We start from the raw sequence: 26,566 nt of genomic DNA, 5'->3' as shown, positions 1-26,566 counted from the left end.
CACAGGTAGGGGAGACTTATGATTAGTCATCTTTACACATCATGTTTTACAAAATTTAGAATTACGGGCATCCTGAGTCTCAAAGTTGTAGACCATTTGAAAACAAGCTTCTCAGCAAGAGATACTCGTCTAAGGAAACTCCCATAATGCTATCAGCGGATTTCTTAGCAGAAACCTTGCAGGCTAGAAAAAAGTAGGAGAATAAAGTGCTAAAAGAAAAAAGCAGGAAGAAAAACTATCAACCAAAAACTCTATATCTGGAAAAGTTGTCTTTCAGAAATAAGAGAGATAAGAACATTTCCAGACAAAAGCTGAGGAAATTGATCAGCACCAGACCTAACTTAAAAGAAGTACTAAAGGCAAATGAAAGCTGAAAGTAAAGGGAATAAAGGGAAATTAAGCTAAAATGAGAGAATGTTATTTAACAAGAAAATATATAAAATTCCAAAACTTACTGGTAAAAGTAAGTGTAGTGTCAATTTCAGAATATTATATAATGGTTGTATGTAAATCACCTAACTCACATAAAGATTAAAAGACAAAAATATTGAAAGTAATTGTAGGTACAATAATCTGTTAATGGATACACAATATATAAAATTAGGAATATTGACATAAAAAATATAAAATGTGGGTAGAAGGTAAAAGATATAACTTTTGTATGTGTTGGAATTTAAGTTTTTAACAGCTTTACATAAGCTGTTATAGCTAAAACATATTTTATGTACATCTCATCATAAACACACAAACTCTGTAATGGATACACTAAAGATAAAGGAATCCAAATATACTGATATAGTTTGGATATCTGTCCCCTCCAAATCTCAAGTTGAAATCTGATCCCCCGTGTTAGAGGCTGGGCCTAAGAGGAGATGTGCAAGTCATGGGGGCAGATCTCTTTAGAATGGCATGGGGCCGTCCTAAAGGCAATGAGTAAATTCTCACTCCATTAGTTCCTGTGAGAGCTGATTGGTGTTTTTTTTTTTTTTAATCTTTTTTCCTTATTTCCTTTCTTTTAATGTGTCAAAAAAACACTTCAAGATATTCTTGTGAATACATATAAGCTGTGTCTCAGCATTCAGTACTATGCAAATAATGTTTCAATATGACAAAATGAAAAATTCACACACTTTACGGTAGCACTTAATACTTATCTTTGAAATCTATTGCTGATGCTAGGTCTAAAGAGCAATGACTCAACCAGAAAAAATAGTAAAGGCTGCCTTTTCCTTTTTAAAGTGCTTATTAGCTTTATATCCAAAAACAATGGTTTTTACAAATACATAATACTGAAAGGTGCTCAAAAAGTCACCACTTACAGAATTGAACATGTCATTTTCTAACTCTGCATGTTTATCTGCATTAATTGAGAGCCATTTGAAGCAATCTTCATCATATGCTTCAAATCAAGACAGTGCTAAGTTACGGCAGCATAAACAGTGACAGCAGAACAAACCCCAGCACATTTTCAGTGGATCACAGCATATCAGAGAAAGTGAGCTGATTGTTAAAAAGAATCTGCCACTTCCCCAACTCTTGCTTCCTCTTTCATTATGTGATCTCACATGCCAGCTCCCCTTCACCTCCCACCATGAGGGGAAGCAGCCTGAATCCTTCACCAGAAGCAGATGTTGACACCATGCTTCTTGTATAGCCTATAGAACCAGGAATAAAGTAAATTTATTTTCTTTATAAATTACCCAGCCTCAGGAATTCGTTGATAGCAACACAAATGGACTAAGACACATACCATTAAAGGAAATCATCAAGTAACAAGGGAAGATAGTAAGAAAGCAAGAAACGAACTACAAAATAGAGAGTAAACAATGAACAAAATGGTAATAGTATCTATCAGTAAGTACCTTGAATGTAAATGGATTAAATTCTCCAATCAAAAACCATAGAGTGGATAAATGGATAAACTAAACAAAACAACAAAAAACCCAAACTCTGAACCTATATATCGCCTTCAAGAAACTTACTTCAGCAATAAGGAAAAGCATATACTGAATATGAAGGAATGGAAAAAGAAACCTCATGCAAATGGAAAGCAAAAGGGAGCAGAGATAGATATACCTCAGACAGAATAAACGTTGTCACAAATCATAACGAGACAAAAAATATCATTATATAATAAAGGGGTCAATCAATTAAAAGAATATATATGTACATTCAGCATTGGAGCAACTAAATATATTAAGCAAATATTAGCAGGTTGGAAGGCAGAAATAAACAGCAATGCAATAGAATATTTTGCACACAGAATATTCTCCAAGATTATATGTTACATCACATAATAAACCTTAGCAAACTTAAGAAGACTGAAATCATATCTGGTGTCTTTTCCAGGCACAGTGGCATAAAACTAGAAATCAGTAACTGAAAGAAAATAGAAATTGTCACAAATAAGTGGAAATTAAGCAAGACACTCCTGAAAAAATCAGTGAATCAAACAATAAGTCAAAAGTGATATCAAAAATACCTTTAGACAAACAAAATTGGAAACAACATTCTAAGCTACAGAATGCATCAGAAGTAGTTCTAGGAGAAACATTCACAGCAATAAATAGTTACACTAAGAAAAAAGAAAAAAAGTCAAGGAACATCCTAACTTTATTACCACAAGGAACAAAAATAAGTACAAAGCCAGGAGAAGGAAGGTGATAACAAAATTCAGAGCACAAATAAGATAGAGACTAGAAAAAAAAATAGATAAATGGAATTAAGAAATGGCATTTTTTTAAAAAAAATACAATTGACTAAACTTTAGCAAGAAAAACAAGACACAAATCGGATCTGAGAAAGGAGATATGACAACTGATACCATCACAATACAAAGGATCATAAAAGACTACTATGAACAATTTTACACCAGCAAATTGGATAACCTAGAAGACACGGATAAATTCCTAGAAATATCCTACCAAGACTGAATCATGAATGAATGGAAAATCTTAACAGACCAATAATAATAAGTAGGACTGAATCAATAATCATAAACCTCTCAACAAAGAAAAGCCCAAGGCTTAATGGCTTCACTGCTGAGTTCTATCAAACTTTTAAGGAAGAATTAACATCAATTTCTCTCAAGCCCGTATGAAAATTCAAGAGGGACACTTCCAAACTTATTTTACAAGGCCAGCATTACTCTGATGCCAAAGCCAAACAAGGAATACTACCTGAAAAGTATAAGCCAATATCCCTGATGCACATGTATACCAAAGTCCTCAATAAAATACTAGAGAACAGAGCTCAACAGCACATTAAAAGTTTCTTATACTATGATCAAGTGAAACTTATTTTTGGAATGCAAGAATTGTTCAACATATGCTAATCAATAAAATGATACACCATATTCACCAAACGATTTATAAAAATCATATGGTCACCTTAATAGATAAAGAAGAATTGTGACAAATTGAACATCCTTTCATGCTAAAAACACTAAATTAGACTTAAAATAAATGGACCTCAAGACAATGAAGGCCATGTATGACATACCCACAGCTAATATGATCATCAATAGTAAAAGACTAAAAGCTTTTCCTCCTGAACGAGGAACAAAACCAGAATGCTCACTTTTGCCACTTCTATTCAAAATAGTTTTGTAACTTCTAGAAAATTAACCAAGAAAAAGAAAAGCCATCCAAATTAGAAAGGAAGAAATATTGTCTCTGTTTACAGATGACATGATCTTAAAGGTAGAAAACCCTAAAGACTCAACCAAAAACTGTTAATACTAATAAATTCAGTAAAGTTATAGGACATAAAATCAACATAAAAATCAGTTGTATTTCTATACAACAATAACAAACTTACTGAAAGTAAAATTGAGAAAGCAATCCATTTACGGCAGCACGAAAAACCACAAAATATGTAGAAATAAACATAATCAAGGGGGTGAAATATCTTTACACCAAAAACCATAAAGTGATGATGAAAGGAATTGAATGCAGAAATAAATGGAACAACAGCCCATGCACAGGAATTGGAAGAATTAATATTGCTAAAATGTCCACGCTTCTCAAGGGACCTACAGATTCAATGCAATCCCTATGAAAATCCCAATGGCATTTTTTCACAGGAAAAAAAAAATCTGAAAATTTGTATAGAACCACAAACAACCCTGAGTAGCCAAGTCAGTAATGAGAAAGTAGAAGGAAGCTGGTTGTCTTTTACTGATTGATTTCAAACTATATTACCAAGCTATAGTAACTTTAAAAGTGTGTACTGGTATAAAACCAGACACAAAGATCATTGAGACAGGACAGAGAGCCCAGAAATAAACCCACAAGTATACAGTCAGCTAATCTTTGACAGGAAGCTAACGCAAAATGTAGGATAGTCTCTTCAATAAATGGTGTTGGGAAAACTAGATTTCCACATACCAAAAATATAACTGGACTCCTATATTACAGCACTTCCAAAGATTTACTCGAAACTGATTAAAGACTTAAAAGTAAGACTGAAAAAATGTGAAATTCCAAGGAGAAAACATAGGGGAAAAATTTTTTGGCATTAGTCTTGTCAATTATTTTCTTTTATAACTTATTATGACACCAAAGACAAGAACAACAAATGTAAAAATAAGTGGAACTTTATCAAACTAATAAGCTTCTGCATAGCAAAGGAAACAACAAAATGAAAAGGTAATCTATGGAATGGGAGAGAATATTTGCAAACTATATATCCAATAATGGGTTAATTTCCAAAATATGTAAGATAATCATACAATTCCATAGCAAATACAGACAAATAATCTGATTAGAAACTGAGCAAAGGACCTAACAGACGTTGCCCAAAAAAAGACATACAAATGGTCAATGAGTACATGAAAAGGTGCTCAGCATTACTACTCAAACACAAATCAAAACCATAATGAGATAACGTCTAACATCTGTGTGGATGACTTTTATCAAAAAGGCAGATAAATGTTAGCAAGGATGTAGAGAAAAGGGAACGTTTGTGTTACTGTTGGGTATGTAAATTGGTATAGCCATTCTGAAAAGCAGCATGAAGTTTCCTTAAAAAAATAGAGGGGAGAAAAAGAACTACGATTAAATCCAACAATCTCACTTCTCTGTGTTCTTCATATAAAGCCAAAGGAAATGAAGTTAATTTCCCTAATGGACATCTGCACTCCCATGTTAATTGCAGCATTATTCACAGCAGCCAGGATATTGAAACAATCTTAGTCTCCATCAATGGACAAATGGATTAAAAAAAATTTTAAACACATATGCCCCAATGCAACATTACTTTTATAAAAAGCAAATATGTTATTTTTTGACAATATACATAAACCCGAAGGACATTATTCTTAGAGACAGAAGCCAGAGAAGGACAATATATAGTATAACTTGTATGTGGAATCAAAAACAGAACAAAACAAAACCAAAAACCAACAACAAAAAAACTCCAACTCTTGAAAACATCATGAAATAGAAGGATGATTGCCAAGCACAAAGGGTGATGGAAATGGAGAGAGATGTAGGAGAAAGGGTACAAACTTTCAATTATAAGATGAATAGTTCTGAGGATCTAGCATATAGCATGGTGACTACAGATAAGATCTAGCAAATTTCAAGTATAATATTAAGTATTCTCAGCAAAAAAAAAAAATATGAGGAGAGAGATGTGTTAGTTAACTTGATTGTTGCAATTATTTCACAATGTATATGCGTATGTTACTACATTGTACACTTTAAATAGGTACAATCTTATTTGTCAATTATACCTCAATGAAGCTGGTGAAGGAGGGGAAAGCATTTTTTTCTTTTCTTTGCTCGGACACCTGCAAGAAGCATTCCTATCCTTCGTTCCCTAAGTATTGTGAGGTTGTTGGATTTTGAGTAGGAGATGAAGAAACTAGGCTTTCGTCAGAGCAGGAGCCACAGCTAAGTTTGAGCATCCCTCCATTGAAGGGATTAAGTTTGAACATCCCACCATTGAAGTTTTGTTTCTTACAAAACCTGTAGATGGACTTCAGGGCCATTAGCCTGTTGGAAATGTCCAATTGTTACCTTCGTTTTCTGAAGCATAAAAAAAAAAAAAGAGAAACAGATTGCTTTATCATTTGCCCAGTTTTCCCATGGAGGAGAAGAGAGGCAAGTAAGTTAACCTCTTGTCACATCACCAGAAATCCATGGAACCCTTCACAAAAATAGCTGGTCACTCCAGAGTCTGGATGTCAGTCAGGTGCAGAGGGTAACAGGTCTCAAAAACCCATTCTGTAAAGGGTATTGGTGCCAAAGAGATGGAAGGCTCAATGACCCGGGACATAGTTGCATGAACAGGTAGGTGTTCCAAGTAAGAACAGAGCCATCAGGGCTGGTATAGTCAGCACAGACCAGAAAAAAGGACTCAAATAGGAAGATGGGGTCAGAGGCAAAAATTCTGAAGGCAGAGCAAAGTAGGTGGTCATAAGTTCCATATATAAAGGAAATAACTCCCAGAAGTCAAAAGGGCAGGGCCAAGCCAACAGGTGAGTCCAGGAATAAGGAATTATTTTAATCTGAGTTAGTCACTTGCTTCATTCCAGAAGCATTTGTTTATCTATTAATAGGCAGAAGTACAAGTTTAGGTCTTATAGCCTTTATATGGAGGTACTAAATAATGAAATGGCAGAGTAGAACCCTAAAACTTTACCAGTTTGGGGTTATATTTGTAGCCAACCTGGGGAAGCTTTTAAAGTTATGTCTCAGAATAGCAGCCTAAATTTTGATACATGATAGATCATTTTTAGAATACTTTTTATTTTTACTTGCTTGCACCTCAAATTTATTTCAGTAGGTTACACTAAGGGAGGCTTCTCCTCGAACACTTTTAAAGACCAATCCATAATTTGTTTGTACTTCCTTTAAAAACCTGGAAACCTCCCCTTTGGGCTTGGGCAATTGTCTCTGTTACTCTGAAACTCCTCCTATCCCACATGTTCAAGAAATGTGATCCCTGAACGGTAGTTGATTTGAAGTTTAAACAGATCATAACTCAAGTGTGAAAGCAACTCTTCTGTTTGCTCACCAGGCTGTTAAGGCTGCCATTTCCAAAGGCAGCCTGCAAGGCAGGCTGGTTAAGCCCAAGAAAAAAAATGTCCAGTTACCCTACTTGTCTGAAGCTTTTTGCCCTGGGCCTTGCCATCAGTTAGCATTTAAGTTAGAGAAATAAAGTAGATGGCATGACCCGATGAAGATGGAAGATCACAACAAAATTGTTAATAAGCAAGATCTCAAAGGGATAACTCAGGAATAAAAATGTAACATGAAATGTTCTTCCTCATTTGTATATAAATAATTTTTCAAAAAAAATGGTCATTAAAGTCATAAAATAAATCTAGATGAGCAAATCCTATTTCTTTGACTCATTATTTTTTTCTAAGTTTTATATACAAGTTCAGCAATTAGTACCTGTCTAGCACTGAGGGTTCTGGCTTCTCAACAATTATTATTTTGACAGTCTCACTCTGCTGCCGCCACTGGAGTGCAGTGGGCTGACATAGCTCACTGCAACCTCCACCTCCGAGACTCAAGAGATCCTCCCACCTCAGCCTCCCTAGTACCTGGGACTACAGATGCACGCCACAAACCCAGCTAATTTTTGCACTTTTTGCAGAGACGAGGTTTCACCGTGTTGCTCAGGCTGCTCTCAAACTCCTGAACTCAAGCTATCCACCTTCCTTGGCCTACCAAAGTGCATGGATTACAGGAATGAGCCACCATGCCTGGCCTTGACAATTATTATTCAGTTATCCTTCATCACATGATTCTGAGTGGGAAATTGTAACAGTATAGTGGAATGAAAAATGGCCTCCCTCTATCCTTCCACGTTCTTTGGGCTACAAATTAAATTGACATAAGAAAGATTAACAGGAGTAAAACTGTATTTAATTATGTATGTATGCACAGGGGTCCCACAGAACATGAGCCTTAAAAGTCACACGATTGAAGCTTCTACAGCATCCTGAGCAACAGAAGGGAATAGGAGCTTTGGACTTCTGAGGGATGGTTGGTGACATAAGTCATAGGAGAGTGAGGGAAGGAAATGTTTGGTGAATAAAGGTTATATCTTGTTTGCAATTAAAAAATCCCTCAGATAGTAAAAGTTATCTTCAGTAGTCCTCTTTTTAATACAGGTACTTTTATGAATATACTCTTCCTTTATGGATATAAATTTATTTTACAATAGGACAGCTTTTCAGGGATACTCCTCTACCTGGCATTTACCAGAATAAGCAGCTCAAAACTGCCAAATAAGTATATTTTGGGGGTGGTATATTCTGGTCCCCTATCGTCATATTTTGGGGGTATGTTCATACTTTGGTGTCTCCTGAGCCTCAACATTACTCCATCTGAAATTTCCCCGAGAAGTTTTGAAATCCAGAAACTGAGTTGGTAAAATATCTAATAACCCCTTGAAGAGGCATTTCTATGGCAACAAAAGGAAAGTTAATTGGAGCAGACTATAAATCATGTTTCTGAGTCTGTAGGGCAGCCAGTCAAGACTTCTAAACTGTAGGTTAAAAGTATCTTTTGGTGTCTAAATGTCTCTGGTGATGTCTGAGTGGCCCACAGGGCAACAGGCACAAAGGTTTTCCATATAAAAGTTGTGATCTCTGTAATGTTCATATCAAGTCATCCAGCTTCAGCATGCAGGGCTTCAGGAAAAGGGCGATTTTTGTTCTTACTCATACTAAGTGAGAAAGGCGGGAGAAAAATGTAAACATTTGAAGAATTCTAGGCAAATACTGGAGAAATTCAGGATCCAGTCCACTTTACCTCAAAGAACAGGATTAAAATCTATTAATAGCTACAATATAGGTAGGCTTATACTGAAGCAAAATTTCCCTCTATAGTCACCCCCAATTTTACCAAAGATAATCACAGTAAGACTAGTTTGTTAGCAAGATAACTTTAATCTCATGAAACTTGGCCTGATTATTTACATAAAAGAAGGAAGAATAGTGATTGTTTAATATAGGCTTTTTAATGTAACAACATAAAGTTTTTTACCCCTTAAATTTTTAATTTTTATGGGTACGTAGTAAGTGTATGTATTTAGGTACGTGGGATTTTAATACAGGCATACAATATATAATATACCCATCAGGGTAAATAGGATCTCCATCACCTCAAGCTTTCATTATTTCTTTGTGTCAGAAACATTCCATTTGTACTCCCTCAATTCTAAAATGTGCAACAAATTATTCTGGACTGTAGTCACCCTGTTGTGCTATCAAATATGAGATCTTATTGCATGGTATTTAACTATATTTTTGTGCCTATTAACCATCTCCACTCCCCCACCATCCCTATCTACCATGGTCAGCCTCTGGGTAACCATCATTCTACTATATCCATCTGTTAAATTGTTTTAATTTTTAGTTCCCACAAATGAGTTAAAACGTGCAAAGTTTGTCTTTCTATGCCTGGCTTATTTCACTTAAAATGTCATCCAGTTCCATCTATGTTGTTGCAAATGACAGGATCTCATTCTTTTTATGACTAAATAGCACTCCATTTTGTATATGTGCCACATTTTCTTTATCCATTCTTCTATTGATGGATACTTAGGTTGCTTCCAAATCTTGGCTATTGTGAATTGTGCTGCAGTAAACATGGGAGTACACATATCTCTTCCATATACTGATTTCCTTTCTTTTGGGTATATACCTAGAAGAGGGTTTTGTTATATTTTTAGTTTTTGAGGAGCCTCCATTCTGTGCTCCATAGTGTCTATATTAATTTACATTCCCACCAACAGTGTACAAGGGTTCTCTTTTCTCCACATCCTTGCTAGCATTCATTATTGCCTGTCTTTTGGATAAAAGCCAATTTAACTGGGGTGAGATAACTCATTTTAATTTGGATTTGCATTTCTCCGATCAGTGATGTTTAGCACCTTTTCATATACCCATTTGCCATTTGTGTGTCTTTTACGAAATATCAGTTAGATCTTTTGCCCATTGTTTAACTGGATTGTTAGATTTTTTCCTATTGAGTTGTTTGGGCTCCTTGTATATTCTGATTATTAATCCGTTGTCAGATGGATAGTTTGCAAAAAATTTTCTTCCATTATGTGGGTTGCTTCTTCACTCTATTGACTGTTCCCTTCACTGTGCAGAAGCTTTTTAATGTGATTTAATCCCATTTGTCCATGTTTGCTTTATTTGCATGTGCTTTTGGAATATTACTCAAATATTTGCTCAGACCAATGTCCTGGAGAATTTCCCCAAGGATTTTGTCTAGTAATTTCATATTTTCCAGTCTTAGATTTAAGTCTTTAATCCATTTGGATTAGATTTTATATGGTGAAAGATGGAGTATAGTTTTATTCTTCTGCATATGAACATTTAGTTTTTGCAGCAACATTTATTAAAGAGACTGTCCTTTCCTCAATGTATATTGTTGACATCTTTGTTGAAAATGAGTTCACTGTAGATATATGGATCTATTTCTGGATATTCTTTTCTGTTCCATTATCTTATGTATGTGTATGTGTTTTCTATGCCAGTACCATGCTGTTTTGGTGACTATAGTTCTGTAGCATAATTTGAAGTCACACAAAGTGATTCCTCCAGTTTTGTTTATTTTGCTAAAAATGGTTTTGGGTATTCTGGGTCTTTTGTGGTTCCATATAAATTTTAGGATTGTTTTTTATATTTCTGTGAAGAATGTCCATTGGCATTTTGATAGTGATTTCATTGAATCTGTAGTTTGCTTTGATTAGTATGGACATTTTAACAATATTGATTGCTTCCAATACATGAACATGGAATATCTTCATTTTTTGGTGCTCTCCTCAATTTCCTGCATCAATGTTTTATAGCTTTTATTGTAGAGAACTTTCACTCCTTTGGTTGAGTTTATTTATAGGTATTTTATTTTATTTGTAGCTATTGTGAAGGGGATTACTGTCTTGATTTTTTAGATTTTTTCACTGTTGGCATATAGAAATGCTACTGATTTTTGTATGTTGGTTTTGTATCCTGCAACTTTACTGAATTTGCCAGTTCTAATAATTTTTTATTGAATCTTTAGTTTTTTTCAAATATAAGATCATATAATCTGCAAACAAAGAATTTTACTTCTTCCTTCCTAATTTGAAAGCCATTTATTTATTTCTCTTGTCTGATTGCTCTAGCTGTGACTTCCAATACTATGTTGAATAACATTGGTGAAAACGGGCATCCTTCTCTCCTTCCAGATCTTAGAGGAAAGGGTTTCAATTTTTCCTCATTCAATATGATACTAGCTGTGGGTTGGTCATAGATGGCTTTTACTATGTTGAAATGTTTCTTCTATAACCAGTGTATTAGTCCATTTTCACACTACTATAAAGAACTGCCCAAGACTGGGTAATTTATAAAGGAAAGAGGTTCAATTGACTCACAATTCAGCATGGCTAGGGGAGGCCTCAGGAAACTTACAATCATGGTAGAAGGTGAAGTGGAACCTTCTTCACAAGGCAGCAGGAAGGAAAAGTGACGAACAAAGTGGGAAGAGCCCCTTATACGACCATCAAATCTCATGAGAAAACACTATCACAAGAACAGCATGGGGGAAACCACCCCCATGATTAAATTATCTCCATGTATTCTCTCCCTTAACACGTGGGAATTACGGGGATTACAATTCAAAATCAGATTTGGGTGGGGACACAAAATCTAACCATATCACCCAGTTTTCTGGGATTTTTTGGTTGTAAAGTGATGCTGAATTTTATCAAATGCCTTTTCAGCATAATATGGCTTTTATCCTTTATTCTTTTGAAATGATGTATCATATTGATTGGTTTGCATATGTCAAAACATCCTGGCATCCCTGGGATGAGTCCTACTTGGGCATGATAAATAATCTTTTAATATGTTGGTGAATGTAGTGTGCTAATATTGAGTGTTTTTGCATCAATATTTATTAGCAGTATTGGCCTATAGTTGTTTTTTGTTTGCTTGTTTTTTAGTATGTCTGTCTGAGTTTGCTATAAGGGGAATACTGGCTTCATAGAATGAGTTTGGAAGTATTCCTTTCTTCTGGGATGGAATATTCTCAAACTAATTTTTGGAATAATTTGAGTAGGGTTGGCATTAGTTCTTTAAATGTTTTGTAGAATTTAGTAGTGAAGTCATCAGGTAAAGTTACTTCCTTTGTTAGAAGACTATTATGGTTTCAATCTCTTGTTCCTGGTCCATTCACATTTTGGGTTTCAATCTTGGTAGGCTGTGTCTGTCTAGGAGTTTATTTATCTCTTCTAGGTTTTCAAGTTTACTGACATATAGTTGCTCATAAGAATCTCTAATAATTCTTTGAGTTTGTGTGATATCACTTGCAATGTCTTTTTACATTTTTGATTTTATTTGGATTTTTTTTGTTAGTCTTGATAAAGGTTAAGTTTTGTTTATCTTTTCAAAAAAACAATTTTTCAATTGATCTTTTGTATTTTTCCATTTGAATTTTATTTATGCTATTACATTTATTTCTTTTTTGTACTAATTTGGGGTTGTGCTTTTGATTTTGTAGTTCTTTAAGATCCATCATTATGTTGTTCATTTGAAGTTTTTCTACTTTCTGTTGTAGGCACTTACTCCTACAAACTTCCCTCTTTAGTACTGTTTTGCTGTATCTCATAGGTTTTGCTATTTGTGTTTCCACTTTCATTTGTTTCAATAAATTTTTAAAATTTCTGAAGTTTTTCATTGACCCACTGGTTATTCAGGATTATTGTGGTTTAATTTCTATATGTTCATATGCTTTCCAAATTTCCTCTTGTTACTGATTTCTACTCATTCCATTGTGATCAGAAAATATATTTGATATTATTTCAATTTTTTGAATGTTTTAAGACTTGTTTTGTGGCCTAACATATTGTCTATCTTTGAAAATGATTCCTGTGCTGAGAAGAATGTGTGTTCTGCAGACGTTGGATGAAATAGTCTGTAGATACTGATTAGGTTCATTTGGTCTCTAGTGCAGATGAGGTCTGATGGATCTTTGTGGATTTTCTGTCTGGATGATCTGTCTAGTGATGGAAGTGTGGTGTTAAGATTTCCCACTATCCATGTGTTCAGATTCATTTCTCTTTAGTATCAATAAAATTTATTGTTCATATCTGGGTGCTCCAGTGTTGGATGCATATATATTTACGATAGTGATATCCTCTTGCTGAATTTATTTTTTTAACCATTAAATAATTACCATCTTTGTCTGTTTTTACAGTTTTTGTCTTGAGATCTGTTTTGTCTGATATAACTACTTCTGCTCTTTTTTGGTTTGCGTGTGCATGGATTATCTTTTTATTCATCCGTTTATATTTAGTCTATGTGTATCTTTATAGGTGAATTGTTTCTTATTGTCAAGAGATCACTGGGTTTTGTTTTTTAATCCAATCACTCTTTGTCTTTTGATTGGAGAGTTTATGCCATTTACATTCAATATTACTATTAATAAGTAAACTACTGTCATTTTGTTATTTCTTTTCTGGCTATTTTGTGGTCTTATCATTCTTCCTTCTATTCTTTGTGTTTTCCTTATTGTGAAAGTGATTTTCTCTAGTGATATGCTTTAATTTCTTACCTCATATTTTTTTATCTGTTGTTAGTTTTTTCATTTAAGGTTACCATGAGGATTGCAGTTAACACATTATAACCTATTTTAAACTGATGACAACTTAAATGTAATTGCAAAACAAACACACAAACAAGAAAACTAAAACAACTCAACACTTTATCTCCACCCCTACTTTTTAAATTTTTTATTGTTTATATTTTATTATACAGTCTATGTCTAAAAAGTTTTTAGTTTTTATTTTTGATAGGCTCCTCTTTTGCTACTCAAGATACAGGTAGTTTACAAACCACAATTACAGTGTTAAAATATTCTGTATTTGTATGTGTACTTTTACCTGTGAGTTTTGTACCTTCAGATGACATCTTATTGGTTTTTAATGTCCTTTTCTTTCTGATTAACTACCTCTAATATTCTTGTAGGATAGGTCTGGTATTGACAAAATTCCTCAGCTTTTGTTTGGGAAAATCTTTGTCTTGCATGTTTGAAGGATATTTTCACTGTATATAATATTCAAGGATAAATATATTTTCCTTCAGCATTTTAAATATATCATGCTACTTTCTCCTGGACTGTAAAATATCCAGTGAAAAATCTGCTGCCAGACATATTGGAGCTCCTTTATGTGTTTTTTTCCTTTTCTCTTGCTGTTTTTAGGATTCTTTCTTTAACCTTGATAGTCTGATTATTAAATGTCCTGACGTAGTCTATTTGGCTTAAATCTCCATGATGTTATATAATTATTTTGTACTTGAATATTGATATGTTTCTCTAGGTTTGGAAAGTTGTTATTACCTTTTTGTATAAAATTTCTACCTCAGTCTTTCTCTACCTGCTCTTTATGGCCAATAACTCTTAGATGTGCCCTTTTGAGGCTATTCTCTAGATCTTATACACATGGTTTATTAATTTTTATTTTTTCTTTTATCTATTCTTTCTACTTTGAAATAGCTTGTCTTCAAGCTCACTAATTATTCCACTCGTTCAGTTCTGCTGTTGAGAGACTGATGTATTCTTCAGTTTGTCAATTGAATTTTTCAGCTCCAGATTTTCTGCTTAATTATTTTTAATTATTTCACTTTTTATCTCATGATTCTGAATTCCTTCTGCGTTATCTTGGATTTTATTGGAATTCCTCAATAAAGCTACTTTTAATTATCTGTCTGAAAACTCATGTACTTCTGTTACTCTGGAATTGATCATCAGCGTCTCATTTAGTTCATTTAGTGAGGTCTTGTTTTCCTGTATGGTCTTGATGTTTGTGTATGTTCACTGATATCTGGGACTGCAAATCATGTATTTATTGTGGCCTTGGCAGTCTGGGCTTATTTATACCCATCCTTCTTGAGTAGGCTTTCCAAGTATTAAAGGGAATTGAGTGTTGTGATCTAAATCTGTGGTCACTGCACCCATTTGTGCATTCGAGGGCACTGCAGGCCCCATAATGCTGTAACTTGTAGAATTATTGCCTTAGTGGTCTTGGGTAAGATTGTGGAGAATTCCCTGGATTTCCAGGAAGAGTCTCTCTCTTGTTCTTTTCCCTTACTTTCCACCCAAACAGAGTCTCTTTTCTGTGCTGAGTTGCCTGGAGTTGAGGGAAGGGTGACACAAGCATTCCTGTGGCCACTACTACTGGGACTGTGCTGGGTAACACCTGAAGTCGGCACAGTACTGGTCCTTGCCCCAGGCCAGGCATGCTTATTTCTTGGCTGCCACTTATGTTACTCCAAGACCCAAGGACTCTGTAGTCAGCAAATAATGTATCTTGCCAGCACTGGGTCTTTCTTTTTAGTGCAGCCAGTTCCCTTCTGGCCCAGCGTAGGTCTAGAAATGGCATCCAGGAGCTTAGGGCCAGGATCGGGGGCTTTAGGAACTTGTTGTGTGCTTTATTTTACTGAGGCAGAGCTGGTAGGTTGCAAGACAAAGTCCTCTTTATTTTTCCCTCTCCTTTTCTCAAGCAGAAGTCACTGCTCATGATTACCACTGCTCAAGGCCCAGGGCCACTACAATCAGGGTACTGCTGGGATTTTTTTTTTTTTTTTTGAAGGCCCAAGCACCCCTTAATCAGCAAGTGTAAGTCCTTCTAGGCCTGGTTCACCCCATTCAGGGCATGAGTTCCATTCTGGCTCAGGGTAGGTCAAGAAATGGCCTCCAATGAGCTAAGGCCTGAAACTTGGGACTTTAGGAGCCTGCTTGTTGCTTTATTTTACTGTGGCTCAGCTGGTACCCAAGTTGCAAGACAATGTCTTTCATACTCTCCTTTCATCAAGCCAGGAGTCTCTCCCCAGGGCCACCACAGCTGGGAATGTGCTAGGTCACACCTGAAGCCAGCACAATGCTGGGACTTGCCCTAGGCCTGTGGCAACTGCTGCTTGTCTATTACTGCCATTTATTTAATGCCTAAGGGCTCTTTAGTCAGAGGGTAGTAAATTCTGGCAGGACTGTGTCCTTATCTTCAGGGCAGTGGGTTCTCTTTTGGCCAAGATGGGTCCAGAAATGTTGTCCAGGAGCTGTGGCCTGGAATGGCAACTTTAGGACCCTGCTTGGTGCTTTGACTGTGGCTGAGCTGGTATCCAAGTTGCAGGAATAAGTCCTCTTTACTCCTTCCTCTCCTTTCGTCAAGCAGAAGGACTCCCTCCTGGAGCTGTGAGCTCTGTTACCTGGTATTGGGGGGAGGGCTATTACAACTCTTCCTTAGTCACCTCAGTTGTTGTTTCACTGGGTCATATGTACCCCAGGGTCAACTGGCTCTAAGTACAGCACAGCACCAAAACTTGCCCAGGAATTTCTGGCCTTGTGGTCTGGACTGTTTTTCAGGCCTATTTAAGACCTTAGAGCACTTCAGTCCATGCTAGTGGGGCATGCTAAAACTCAGGTTTTGATCACTGGGATGGATGATTCCTCTCTGGTTAGTGCTGGCCTACATATTCCCTCCATGGCTGCAGCCCAATTCTGCCCTGTGATGATTTCCACTGTGACAGGGTAGCATTGAGTTCCAATGCAAAATCCCATAGCCACTTTGCTCTCCCTCCCCCAAGTGCACAGATTCTCTCTCCATGCCATGCTGCACTGCTGGGGGATGGGGAAAGAGTGGTGTTGACAGTTAAAGACTGTCTTTCCTACCCTCTTCAGCACCTCTTTCCTTGCTATGATGTTAAATCCAAGTTCTGTGATTGTTCACCTGATTTTTTAGTTCCTATGAAGATGCTTTCTCGTGTGGATAGTTGTTAACTTTGGTGCTTCTGCAAGGGTATGATCACTGCAGGGTTCTATTCAGTCACCTTGTTCTGCCTCTTTCTGGGCTCTAAGTCTGCTTTGCTAGAACTTTTAGTAAGAAATTTCAGACTGGGCTTTTAAAAGCTTCTCAGAACTAAAAAGCCAAACCAAGGACTCACCATCAAACCGTGCCTGTAATACCTATAGATAGGGGTGAATTCCTCTCTTTGTAGTTCCTCAAGTATCTTGAGGTTCCTGGGCCTGCCAGAAAGTGACATTCCTTTCCCATCTCTCAAGCAACCATGTGAACCATGTATTCAAGGTACCACACCATTTATTTCCCATAGGCTTTATTGGCCCCATGAAGTCAACCCTAGTTCCTTAAAGCTGTTTGTTCGTATCAGAAAGTAAGACATCACAGTCAAAGCCTTGGTAGCATAACCACTGTTTCCAATTGTGTTTTGTTACAAGAACAAGTTTTTTTTTTTTAATTAAGATTATGCAAATGTCTATATTGCCATTGGGGGAAGAAAAAAAGGAATATTTATGAAATGTCCAAATTCTGGAGAGATCAAGCTGGGGGAATAGTAAATGTTTGCATTTTTATACACAAAATTGTACTTTACCAAATTGCTATATGGTATAGATAGCTTAAAAGAAAAAAAGGAGGGTTTTCTTAAATCTGGAAAAATAAACATTTAAAGAACGAGCAATGTTTCAAACAAAACAGTCATTAAACAATTGTCACCATCCATCCATTGAGACCCATGTAATTCTTGTTCTACTTGATGTGGGGTTAACAGCTTCATTAACCTGTCGATGTCTTCACTAGAGCACTGGATAGTCATACCCAGTCCAATGGTATGATCTTAAAGTTATCAGGAATCTGTACTTGTCAGTCATTTCCATGAATTTTCTTGAAGATAAAGCACTTTTGGATTTTAGATACTTAATGTCTGTAGATGACAAAAGACTTAAAAATAGACATGGTTAAAGATCTGAAGAGAGTTTATTAAAATGTAATTGACAATAAAATTTGGTTATCTCTGTAACATAATATTTAAAAATAACTGGGATTATGACTGATTTACCAGGACTTAATCAGTTTTCTAGGAATTTTACAAAATTTCTGGAACACATATTAATGTATATACATATAACTCAAGGTTAAATATCATTTTTTTCCAGTTTTAATTTTCTATTTTGTTATTTTAAATTCTGGGGTACATGTGCAGGATGTGTAGGTTTGTTTCATAGGTAAATGTGTGCCATGGGTGGCTTCCTGTACCTGTCAACCCATCACCTAGTTATTAAGCCCAGCATGCGTTACCTATGTTTCCTGATGTTCTCCATCTGCCTACCCCCTCCCACTGATAGGCCCCAGTGTGTGTTGTTCTCCTCCCTGTGACCATGGGTTCTCACTGTTCAGCTCCCAGTTATAAATGAGAACATGTGTTTGGTTTTCTGTTCCTGCATTAGTTTGCTGAGAATAATGGCTTCCAGCTATATCCATGTCCCTGCAAAGGGATATAACCTCATTCTTTTTCATGGCTGCACAGTATTCCATGATGTATATGTACCACATTTTCTTTATCCAGTCTTATCATTGATGGACATTGATTCCATGTCTTTGCTATTGTGAATAATTCCACAATGAACACACATGTGCATGTATCTTTATAATAGAATTATTTGTATTTCTTTGGGTATATATACACCCAGTAATGAGATTGATGGGTCAAATGGTATTTCTGGTTCTAGGTCTTTGAGGAATCGCCACACTGTCTTCCATAATGGTTGAACTAATTTACATTCCCAGCCACAGTGTAAAAGCATTCCCGTTTTTCCACAGACTCTCCAGCATCTGTTTCTTTTTAATAATCACTGGTCCCGCATGGTGGCTCACGCCTGTAATCCCAGCACTTTGGGAGGCGGAGGCAGGTGGATCACGAGGTGAAGAGATAGAGACCATCCTGGCCAACATGGTGAAACCCCATCTCTACTAAAAATACAAAAATTAGCTGAGCACACGGTGGTGAGCGCCAAGTAGTCCAAGCTACTTGGGAGGCTGAGGCAGGAGAATCGCTTGAACCTGGGAGGTGGAGGGTTGCTGTGAGCCGAGACTGCACCACTGCACTCCAACCTGGTGACAGAGCAAGACTTTTTTTTTTTTTTTTTTTTTTTTTGAGACAAACAACAACAATCACCATTCTAACTGGTGTGAGATGGTATCTCATTGTGGTTTTGATTTGCATTTCTCTAATGATCCATCATGTCAAGCTTTTTTTCATGTTTGTTGGTGGCATAAATGTCTTCTTTTGAGAAATGTCTGTTTATGTCCTTTGCCCACCTTTTAATGGGGTTGCTAGTTTTTTTTTTTTTGTAAATTTGTTTCTTTTAGATTCTGGATATTAGACCTTTGTCAGATGGATAGACTGGAAAAATATTCTCCCATTCTGTAGGTTTTCTGTTCTCCATGATGACAGTTTCTTTTGCTTTGAAGAACCTCTTTAATTTAATTAGATCCCATTTGTCAATTTTTTCTTTTGTTGCAATTGCTTTTGATGTTTTTGTCATGAAATCTTGGTTTGTGCCTATGTGCTGAATGGTATTTCTAGATTTTCTTCTAGAGTTTTTATAGTTTTGGGTTTTACATCTAAGTCTTTAATCCATCTTGAGTTAATTTTTGTATGCAGTATAAGGAAGGGGTCCAGTTTCAATTTTCTTCACATGGCTAGTCACTTCTCCCAGTTCCATGTATTAAATAGGGAATCCTTTCTCCATTGCTTGTTTTTGTCTGGTTTGTTGAAGATCAGATGGTTGTGGATGTGTGTTCCTATTTCTGAGTTCTCTATCCTGTTCCATTGGTCTATGTGTCTGTTTCTGTACCAGTACTATGCTGTTTTGGTTACTGTAGCCTTGTAGTATAGTTAGAAGTCAGGTAGCTGATGCCTCCAGCTTTGTTCTTTTTGCTTAGTATTGTCTTGGCTATACAGGCTCCTTTTTGGTTCCATATGAATTTTAAAATAGTTTTTTCTAATTTTGTGAAGAATGTCAATGGTAGTTTAATGGGAGTAGCATTGAATCTGTAAATTACTTTGGCCAATATGGCCATTTTCGCAGTATTGATTCTTTGTATCCATGAGGATGGAATGTTTTGCTATTTGTGTCCTCTCTGATTTCCTTGAGCAGTGGTTTGTAGTTCTCTCTGAAGAAGTCCTTTACTTCCCTCGTTAGCCGTATTCCTGGGTATTTTATTCTCTTTGTAGCAACTGTGAATGGGAGGTCATGCATGGTTGGGTTCTCTGCTTGTCTATTGTTGGTGTAAATGAATGCTTGTGATTTTCGCACATTGATTTTATATCCTGAGACTTTGCTGAAGTTGCTTACCAGCTTAAGAAGCCTTAGGGCTGAGAGGATGGTGTTTTCTAGATATAATATCAGTTAAACATCATTTCTTACTTGACAATGCCTCCCATATAATTTAACATATCAAATAAACCTAATTAGCCTAACATGTCTCCTTTACAAGAAAAAAAAATTATCTTGACAAATCTCAGAAGCCTGTTTAGAAAATCTCAAACTAATTCAAGGTCAAAAAAGACTTAATTTAAAAGTGAATTATTGGGAGTTTCTCAAAAATATCAAAAGGTTTAAAATATTTGATGAAAAGATCACAGAATACTTTGAAATAAAATCAAAGAGACACAAGATTTCAAAGGCAAATACAGAAAATTAATGTAGTTGTAGATAAAATGAAATTAAATCAAAATGATACAAGATTTCAAAGGCAAATAGAGAAAATTAACATAGTTGTAGAAAAAAACCTTAGCTCTTTTAATATTGAGAATATTTGATTGTTAAGTAATCAAAGATATAATAATTAAAACATGAAACACAAAGTTATTTTGACAAAACACAATCTTCCCCACCCTCCTTAAGAACAATCAAAAGATAAAGAAATTTTACTTGCTATATTTTATCAATATTCCAAGAATATCTTGCTTTTAAAAGGGATGACAAATTCTAGTTTTACATCTCTATACTTTGATTTAATATCAAAGTAATAAAAGCAGCCTTAATTGCTATTTTTTAAAAACATAATAATTTCATTCCATTTTAGTCAGTTTGACCACTCAAATTTCTCTTTCCCTTTGTCACCCCTTCAAACTTTCTATATCCATTCAGTTTTTATTCATTCTTCCTTATTCATTCTTAAACAACCTTTCAAAATCTCTTACCTAGACAGAAATATTTTTCTCAGCAAAAAATCTCATCCTCATACCTTACAACATCTTACTTTCCTTGTACATTTTGTATACACTTGTTTTCCTTATTACTAGGAGTTTGATTTACATATTAGAATATTAAGTCTTAGTAACCCATTTTCCTGTGAAAACCTAGGAACGAGAAATTTTAAATGGTCTGAATACACATTTTATAATTTCTAGGAACACATGCTTCCTCAGAACAATTTTTTAATATGAAACAGCATATTTACTAAGAGACTCAACTATTTTTTTCTTTTTATAAACTCTAAGAAGCCAAAATAAACTGAAACTTTTATTCAGCAATTAATATTTCAGTATTTTATTTTATTTGGAAATGACATACACATTTAATTAATATCCATCACCTAAGGGTATAGTTACCAAAGAGATTGGGAAACCATTTTAAGTAGACATAACATGATTATTGTCTAAAAGCTTATAAACTTTTATTCTACTTACATTTATTTCATTCCCTTGTTCCTTGCAATTATGCTTAGATTACTTATGAAATTTAAATGAGATGACTAGCTTTGTCTAATACATCAAGTATTTCCCTGTCAACTATTTTTATAACACCTGCATTTAGGCAAGTATCACAAAATCAAGAATGTAAAAAGTTAAATAATTGGGCTTTTGTTTTTTGGCTGTGCTTTATATACATAAAGTAATGGACACTGCACTTTCTCATGTGCATTTGCTCTTAGGTCGAACCAATTCTTAGGATTTTAAACATCTAATGAAAATAAAAGTTGTGTATCTACATTATATTTAATGCTAACAACTCTAAAGACATGTTTTAATTAAGCCAATGACATTCTTATTGACTAAAGTTTACTAAGCTAACATGAATTTGAGAAACATTTGAGTTAGTTCTATGTTTCTGACAGAATAATTGTTTAAACCCTTATTTTTCCTTGGGTCAATTAAGTAGAGGTCATTTGGAGGTAGAAAAATATCATATTATATAACATATGTATAAATGTAGCCATCCATAAACACAGACAGAACAGATATCTCCGCTTTCACTCTAAACTTTAGCCCCATGTCAGCTATAGTAATTCAAAACTTACTGAATATGGCATATTGAACAAAGTAAGGTTACCTGCTCAGATGGTTAAAGCTTTTAAGAGTTTCCATTTGCTGGTTTCCAAATAGTCTTCTCCTTCCCTCCTTCCTTCTTCCTTCCTTTTTTTTTTTCTTTCTTTTGTTTTTATCTGAGAATTATCTTTCTTAAATTTGCATTTCAAAAGTAATGGTTCTTGGGTAAGACATCTCAAGGGCACAGAGGAAGAATGCACATTTACCAAGCAGTTTTTGGAAGCGTATTTGCCTATTATCAGATGTCTAGGGTAATTACTATTTAAACTTTTCCTTCTTAATTGCAGGACAGTTCCATTTTCAATGTCTTGATTTTCTAAAGTATCTACAAGCATCTTGAGATACATAGATGAGGTTTGGGAATTAGTAAGAAGGATAGGTGAGTTTGAATTTCTTCTAGAGGCACACTTCTATCTTTGTAAAGACTCAATTTGTAAAACAAGGACAGTTGTTTTTAATTCTTCAAAGAATTGGGTTGCAACCTAAATAATATCAAGGGTTTGACTCATCCATCCTGCGTTATCTTCAACTTGCTCCTTTATATCAGGGAGAAGATTTCCCACTAAGATGGAAATCAAAAGATTCCTTTATTCTATATTTAGAACTGTTCCTCTTTGAAATGTTCTAGTAAACTGTTTTTTTTTTTCCTTTCTATGCATATAGTTCCATTTTAGCTTAGGAGAGAAATCCTAAATTCTGTTACACTCTGAATATAAACCAAAGTTCTAAAACAAAGGTATACCTAACAGGTGACTCAATTCTAAAACTAATAAGCCTTTTATGGGTGCTGAACCACAGATGCACCCATCTTCAAAGCAAAAGTAAAATGATACAGTTCTTCCAAGAGTTAGTCACTCAAACACATACAGAAGAAAGACTTAGACAATGTCTCTGTGAGTTGGCAACAGTTGGTATACTACGTGCAAATGGTGTGGAACCAACAATTCTTTCTGACCATATCCTTGGGAGCTCCCAACCTACATACCCCTGGCAGGCAGAAGGCCAAGCCAAGATCTCAGCTCTCCTTTGGAGAAAGAGAATGAGTAACAAATGGGTACTCCAAAGCCAAGAGTCATAATTCAAATAAATTCTTACAAATGTTTCTCTCTTGAGCTAAAGGAATTTACTGAGGAAATTGAGCTGAATTTGGAGAAGATGGGTTTTAATTAGAGACCCAAAGATCCAAATGAGCTTTTAGAGGGTCGGGGACATGGACATAGGGAAGTAATGAGGGCAGAGAAGGGAATTTATGGTCAGTTTAAAGAATTTTAACTTTGTTCTAAATCTGATTTCTCATTTTTAATATTGCTAAGGAAGTCTCTAAGGCAATCTGTTATGGTTCTTTGTGTCTTCTTTTCAGTTTGATTTTTCCATATGCACCAATAAGACAGTTGTTTAGGATGAGAGCTCTCTCAAACTTTTTTCAAATTTAACCAATTTATTTATTCTAGAAGCAACTCAAAGCCGTAAGACTTTTCATGAAAAGACTTTTCAGGTTTAGAATACCATGATGGAAATGGTGTTCCTAAAGTGGATACCGAAAATGCAGTCCCCGTGATCTAAAAAGTTAACTGTCAGAGATAAACTAAGAAAGCAAAGAGTTTCATTGCCAGAGGTGGTAAGAATAGTATTTGTGAAAACGGTGTCTCTGGACTCCTGCAGAAAATTGGGATGCCTCCAGTCACTGAACCATTATGTGTCATTGGTGACACCAATAAGGCGCTACTGAGACTGGACTTTCTCAGTGCTTACCAAGAAATTGAAGGTTGAGACAACAAAGGCCCTTATGGATTGGAACCTCCCATTAAGACAAACTCACTTGAGCACTATCAGGATTAAACAGATACTGCTGGTTGTGACTTTGTGTCTGCAGCTTCCAGCCTATTCAACTGGCTGTCCGACGCAAGCCGGCACACTTGCCTGCCAGCTGGCAGAGACCAAAGACAGTGTTCTCACTGGTCAAATAGCCAGATTCTCGGGACATAAAACAAGATAAAAGGAGAACCTCATACTTTTTTGTGGTCTCAGAGACCCTACAGCAAAGTTTGTCCAAACAGACATCACTCTAGTGAGAACTGTGAACTTACCTGGCTGTGAGGCCAGCTCAGATAATAAGCTTATCTAAGCCTTATGCCTGTGTTCTTACCCTCTGATTCTCCTCTTTATGACACATGAAATAAAGAGAAAAAGGAAAAAAAAAATGACCATCTCTGAGAGGGAAGGGGTCAGAAAACAAGAGTACTCATACCCCCGCCAAAAAAAAAAAAAAAAAAACCACATTGATGTATGTGTGTGAACAAGAACTAGTTCACGTTTTTTTCCTGCTAATTCAAATTTAGAAAGGGAAAAAGACAAACTCCTACTACTCTGGCTTTGACCACACTTTGTAGGCAGAGATCTGGGAACCTGATGTGGGAAGAAATCTCATCTGTGACCACCATTTTGTCAGGAGTCACAGGATTCTATAGCTGCAGCAAACCTGGAGCAAACTGGTCCCCACCAATCTGGGTGAGACAAACCAATGATGACTGAAAATCACAATAAAATTGTAATACTCAAGATCTCAAAGAGATGATTCAGGAATTTTTTTTTTTTTTTTTTTTTTTTTTGAGACGGAGTCTTGCTCTGTCCCCCAGGCTGGAGTGCAGTGGCGCGATCTGGGCTCACTGCAAGCTCCACCTCCCGGGTTCACGCCATTCTCCTGCCTCAGCCTACGGAGTGGCTGGGACTACAGGCGCCTGCCCACCACCATGCCCAAATAATTTTTGGTATTTTTTAGTAGAGACGGGGTTTCACTGTGTTAGCCAGGATGGTTTTGATCTCCTGACCTTGTGATCTGCCCAACTTGGCCTCCCAAAGTGCTGGGATTACAGGCATGAGCCACCGTGCCCAGCCCGTTTTTTTTGTTTTGTTTCGTTTTGTTGTTGTTGTTGTTGTTTTTTTTGAGACAGAGTCTTGCTCTGTCACCGAGGCTGGAGTGCAGTGGCACAATCTCGGCTCATTGCAGCCTCTACCTCCGGGGTTCAAGTGATTCTTCTGCCTCAGCCTCTTGAGGAGCTGGGATTACAGGTGCGTGCCACCACGCCCAGCTAAATTTTGTATTTTTAGAAGAGTTGTCATTTCACCATGTTGGTCTGGCTGTTCTTGAATTCCTGACCTCAGGTGATCCACTGGCCTCGGCCTCGGCCTCCCAGAGTGCTGGGATTACAGGTGTGAGCCACCGCACCCGGCCCCCTTCCTTACTTCTATATAAATAATTTTTAAAGTATTTGGAAAAATGGCCAAATGGCTAGTATCATAAAATATTAATAAATCCAGATTAGTAGATTCTATTACTTTCTCACTGCTTTAACTTTCTCTTAAAGTGTTATGTATAAGACCAAGAATTAGTGTGGAGCATTAAGAATTCTTACTTCCAACAATTATCAGCCATCTTTTATTAGATTGATTCAGAGTAGAAAATTGTGACGTTATTTAAATGGAACTGAGATTGTAATCACCAATCTTAACCAAGATTTCAGTCTTGTTCAACAATTGGTAAGTTTCCAGTGTTGGAGGGAAATGAAATGGAATTCCCATGTGGATTCTACATGAGCAATTGGACAGACCTTTAGTAGCTCTAGTATTTTTGAATCTTTGGAGGATGAGTGGGTTTGACAGGAAGGTATGTTTGGCTATTTTCAAAGCTCTACTATAGTTGTTAATTACAATGATAGTTAAAGGTGTAGATATCAAGAGTTAAATAATATTCATAGTCTATGAAGCCACAAATGTCAGGCAGGTAAGGTTCATAAGTTAGGCAAGCAGGGTCAAAATGATCGCCCTACCTAAAGAGGACAGTGGATGTCCATCTCCAGCCAAGTGTTACACTCTGGCAAAGAAAACTCAGAGAAAGAGCCGAAAAGCTGTTGAGTTTTGTTTCTAAAGCTCACTCTGGTCCCAAGCAAGTGACTTGCTTTGGACAGTAGGATGTTAATAGGTATTACTCATGCAGAAGCTTAAAACCCTACTTGTATCAGCCCACCTTTTCTTGGAATTCTGCTACCATAAGTACAAGCCTAGGCTAACCTGCCTGAGAATTAAAGATCACAAGAAGATAGCAAAGGTGTCCCATACAACCAGCCTAGAGCCAGCCAACTTCCAAACATGCTGGAGCCCAACCAAGATCAGCAAAAACACTTATGCAACCTGTAGCTGACTGAAGACCCATAGTGAGCCCAGCTAAGTCTGGCCTAGTTTAGCAGAATTGCTCAATTATCCCATAGATTCATGAGAAATGATAAATATTGACTATTGTGTGACACAGGTTTTGTGGTAGTTGGTTACACAGCATTAACATGCCAATAGATAACTGCTACACAATCCCATAGAAAGTGATCAATAAATGTTAGCTATGTACACTCATATTTCAGTGAAACTAAG

At 36.1% G+C, this 26,566-nt stretch overlaps 1 protein-coding gene across 1 annotated transcript in view; it reads left to right on the top strand.

Annotated features, from left to right (window-relative positions):
* LOC109028506 (uncharacterized) overlaps positions 1-24,712 on the top strand; it is a 191,558-nt gene extending 166,846 nt beyond the window's left edge. Inside the window, exon 5 of the mRNA XM_019034507.3 lies at positions 24,535-24,712. Coding sequence (XP_018890052.1) covers positions 24,535-24,554 — 20 coding nt within the window. The 3' untranslated portion in view covers positions 24,555-24,712. The remainder of the gene's footprint in view (positions 1-24,534) is intronic.
* The last annotated feature ends 1,854 nt before the right edge of the window (positions 24,713-26,566 follow it).

Source organism: Gorilla gorilla, chromosome 8, assembly GCF_029281585.2.
Source record: "Gorilla gorilla gorilla isolate KB3781 chromosome 8, NHGRI_mGorGor1-v2.1_pri, whole genome shotgun sequence".
NCBI classification, from domain to species: Eukaryota; Metazoa; Chordata; class Mammalia; order Primates; family Hominidae; genus Gorilla; species Gorilla gorilla.
This window is presented reverse-complemented; position numbering and strand designations above follow the sequence as displayed.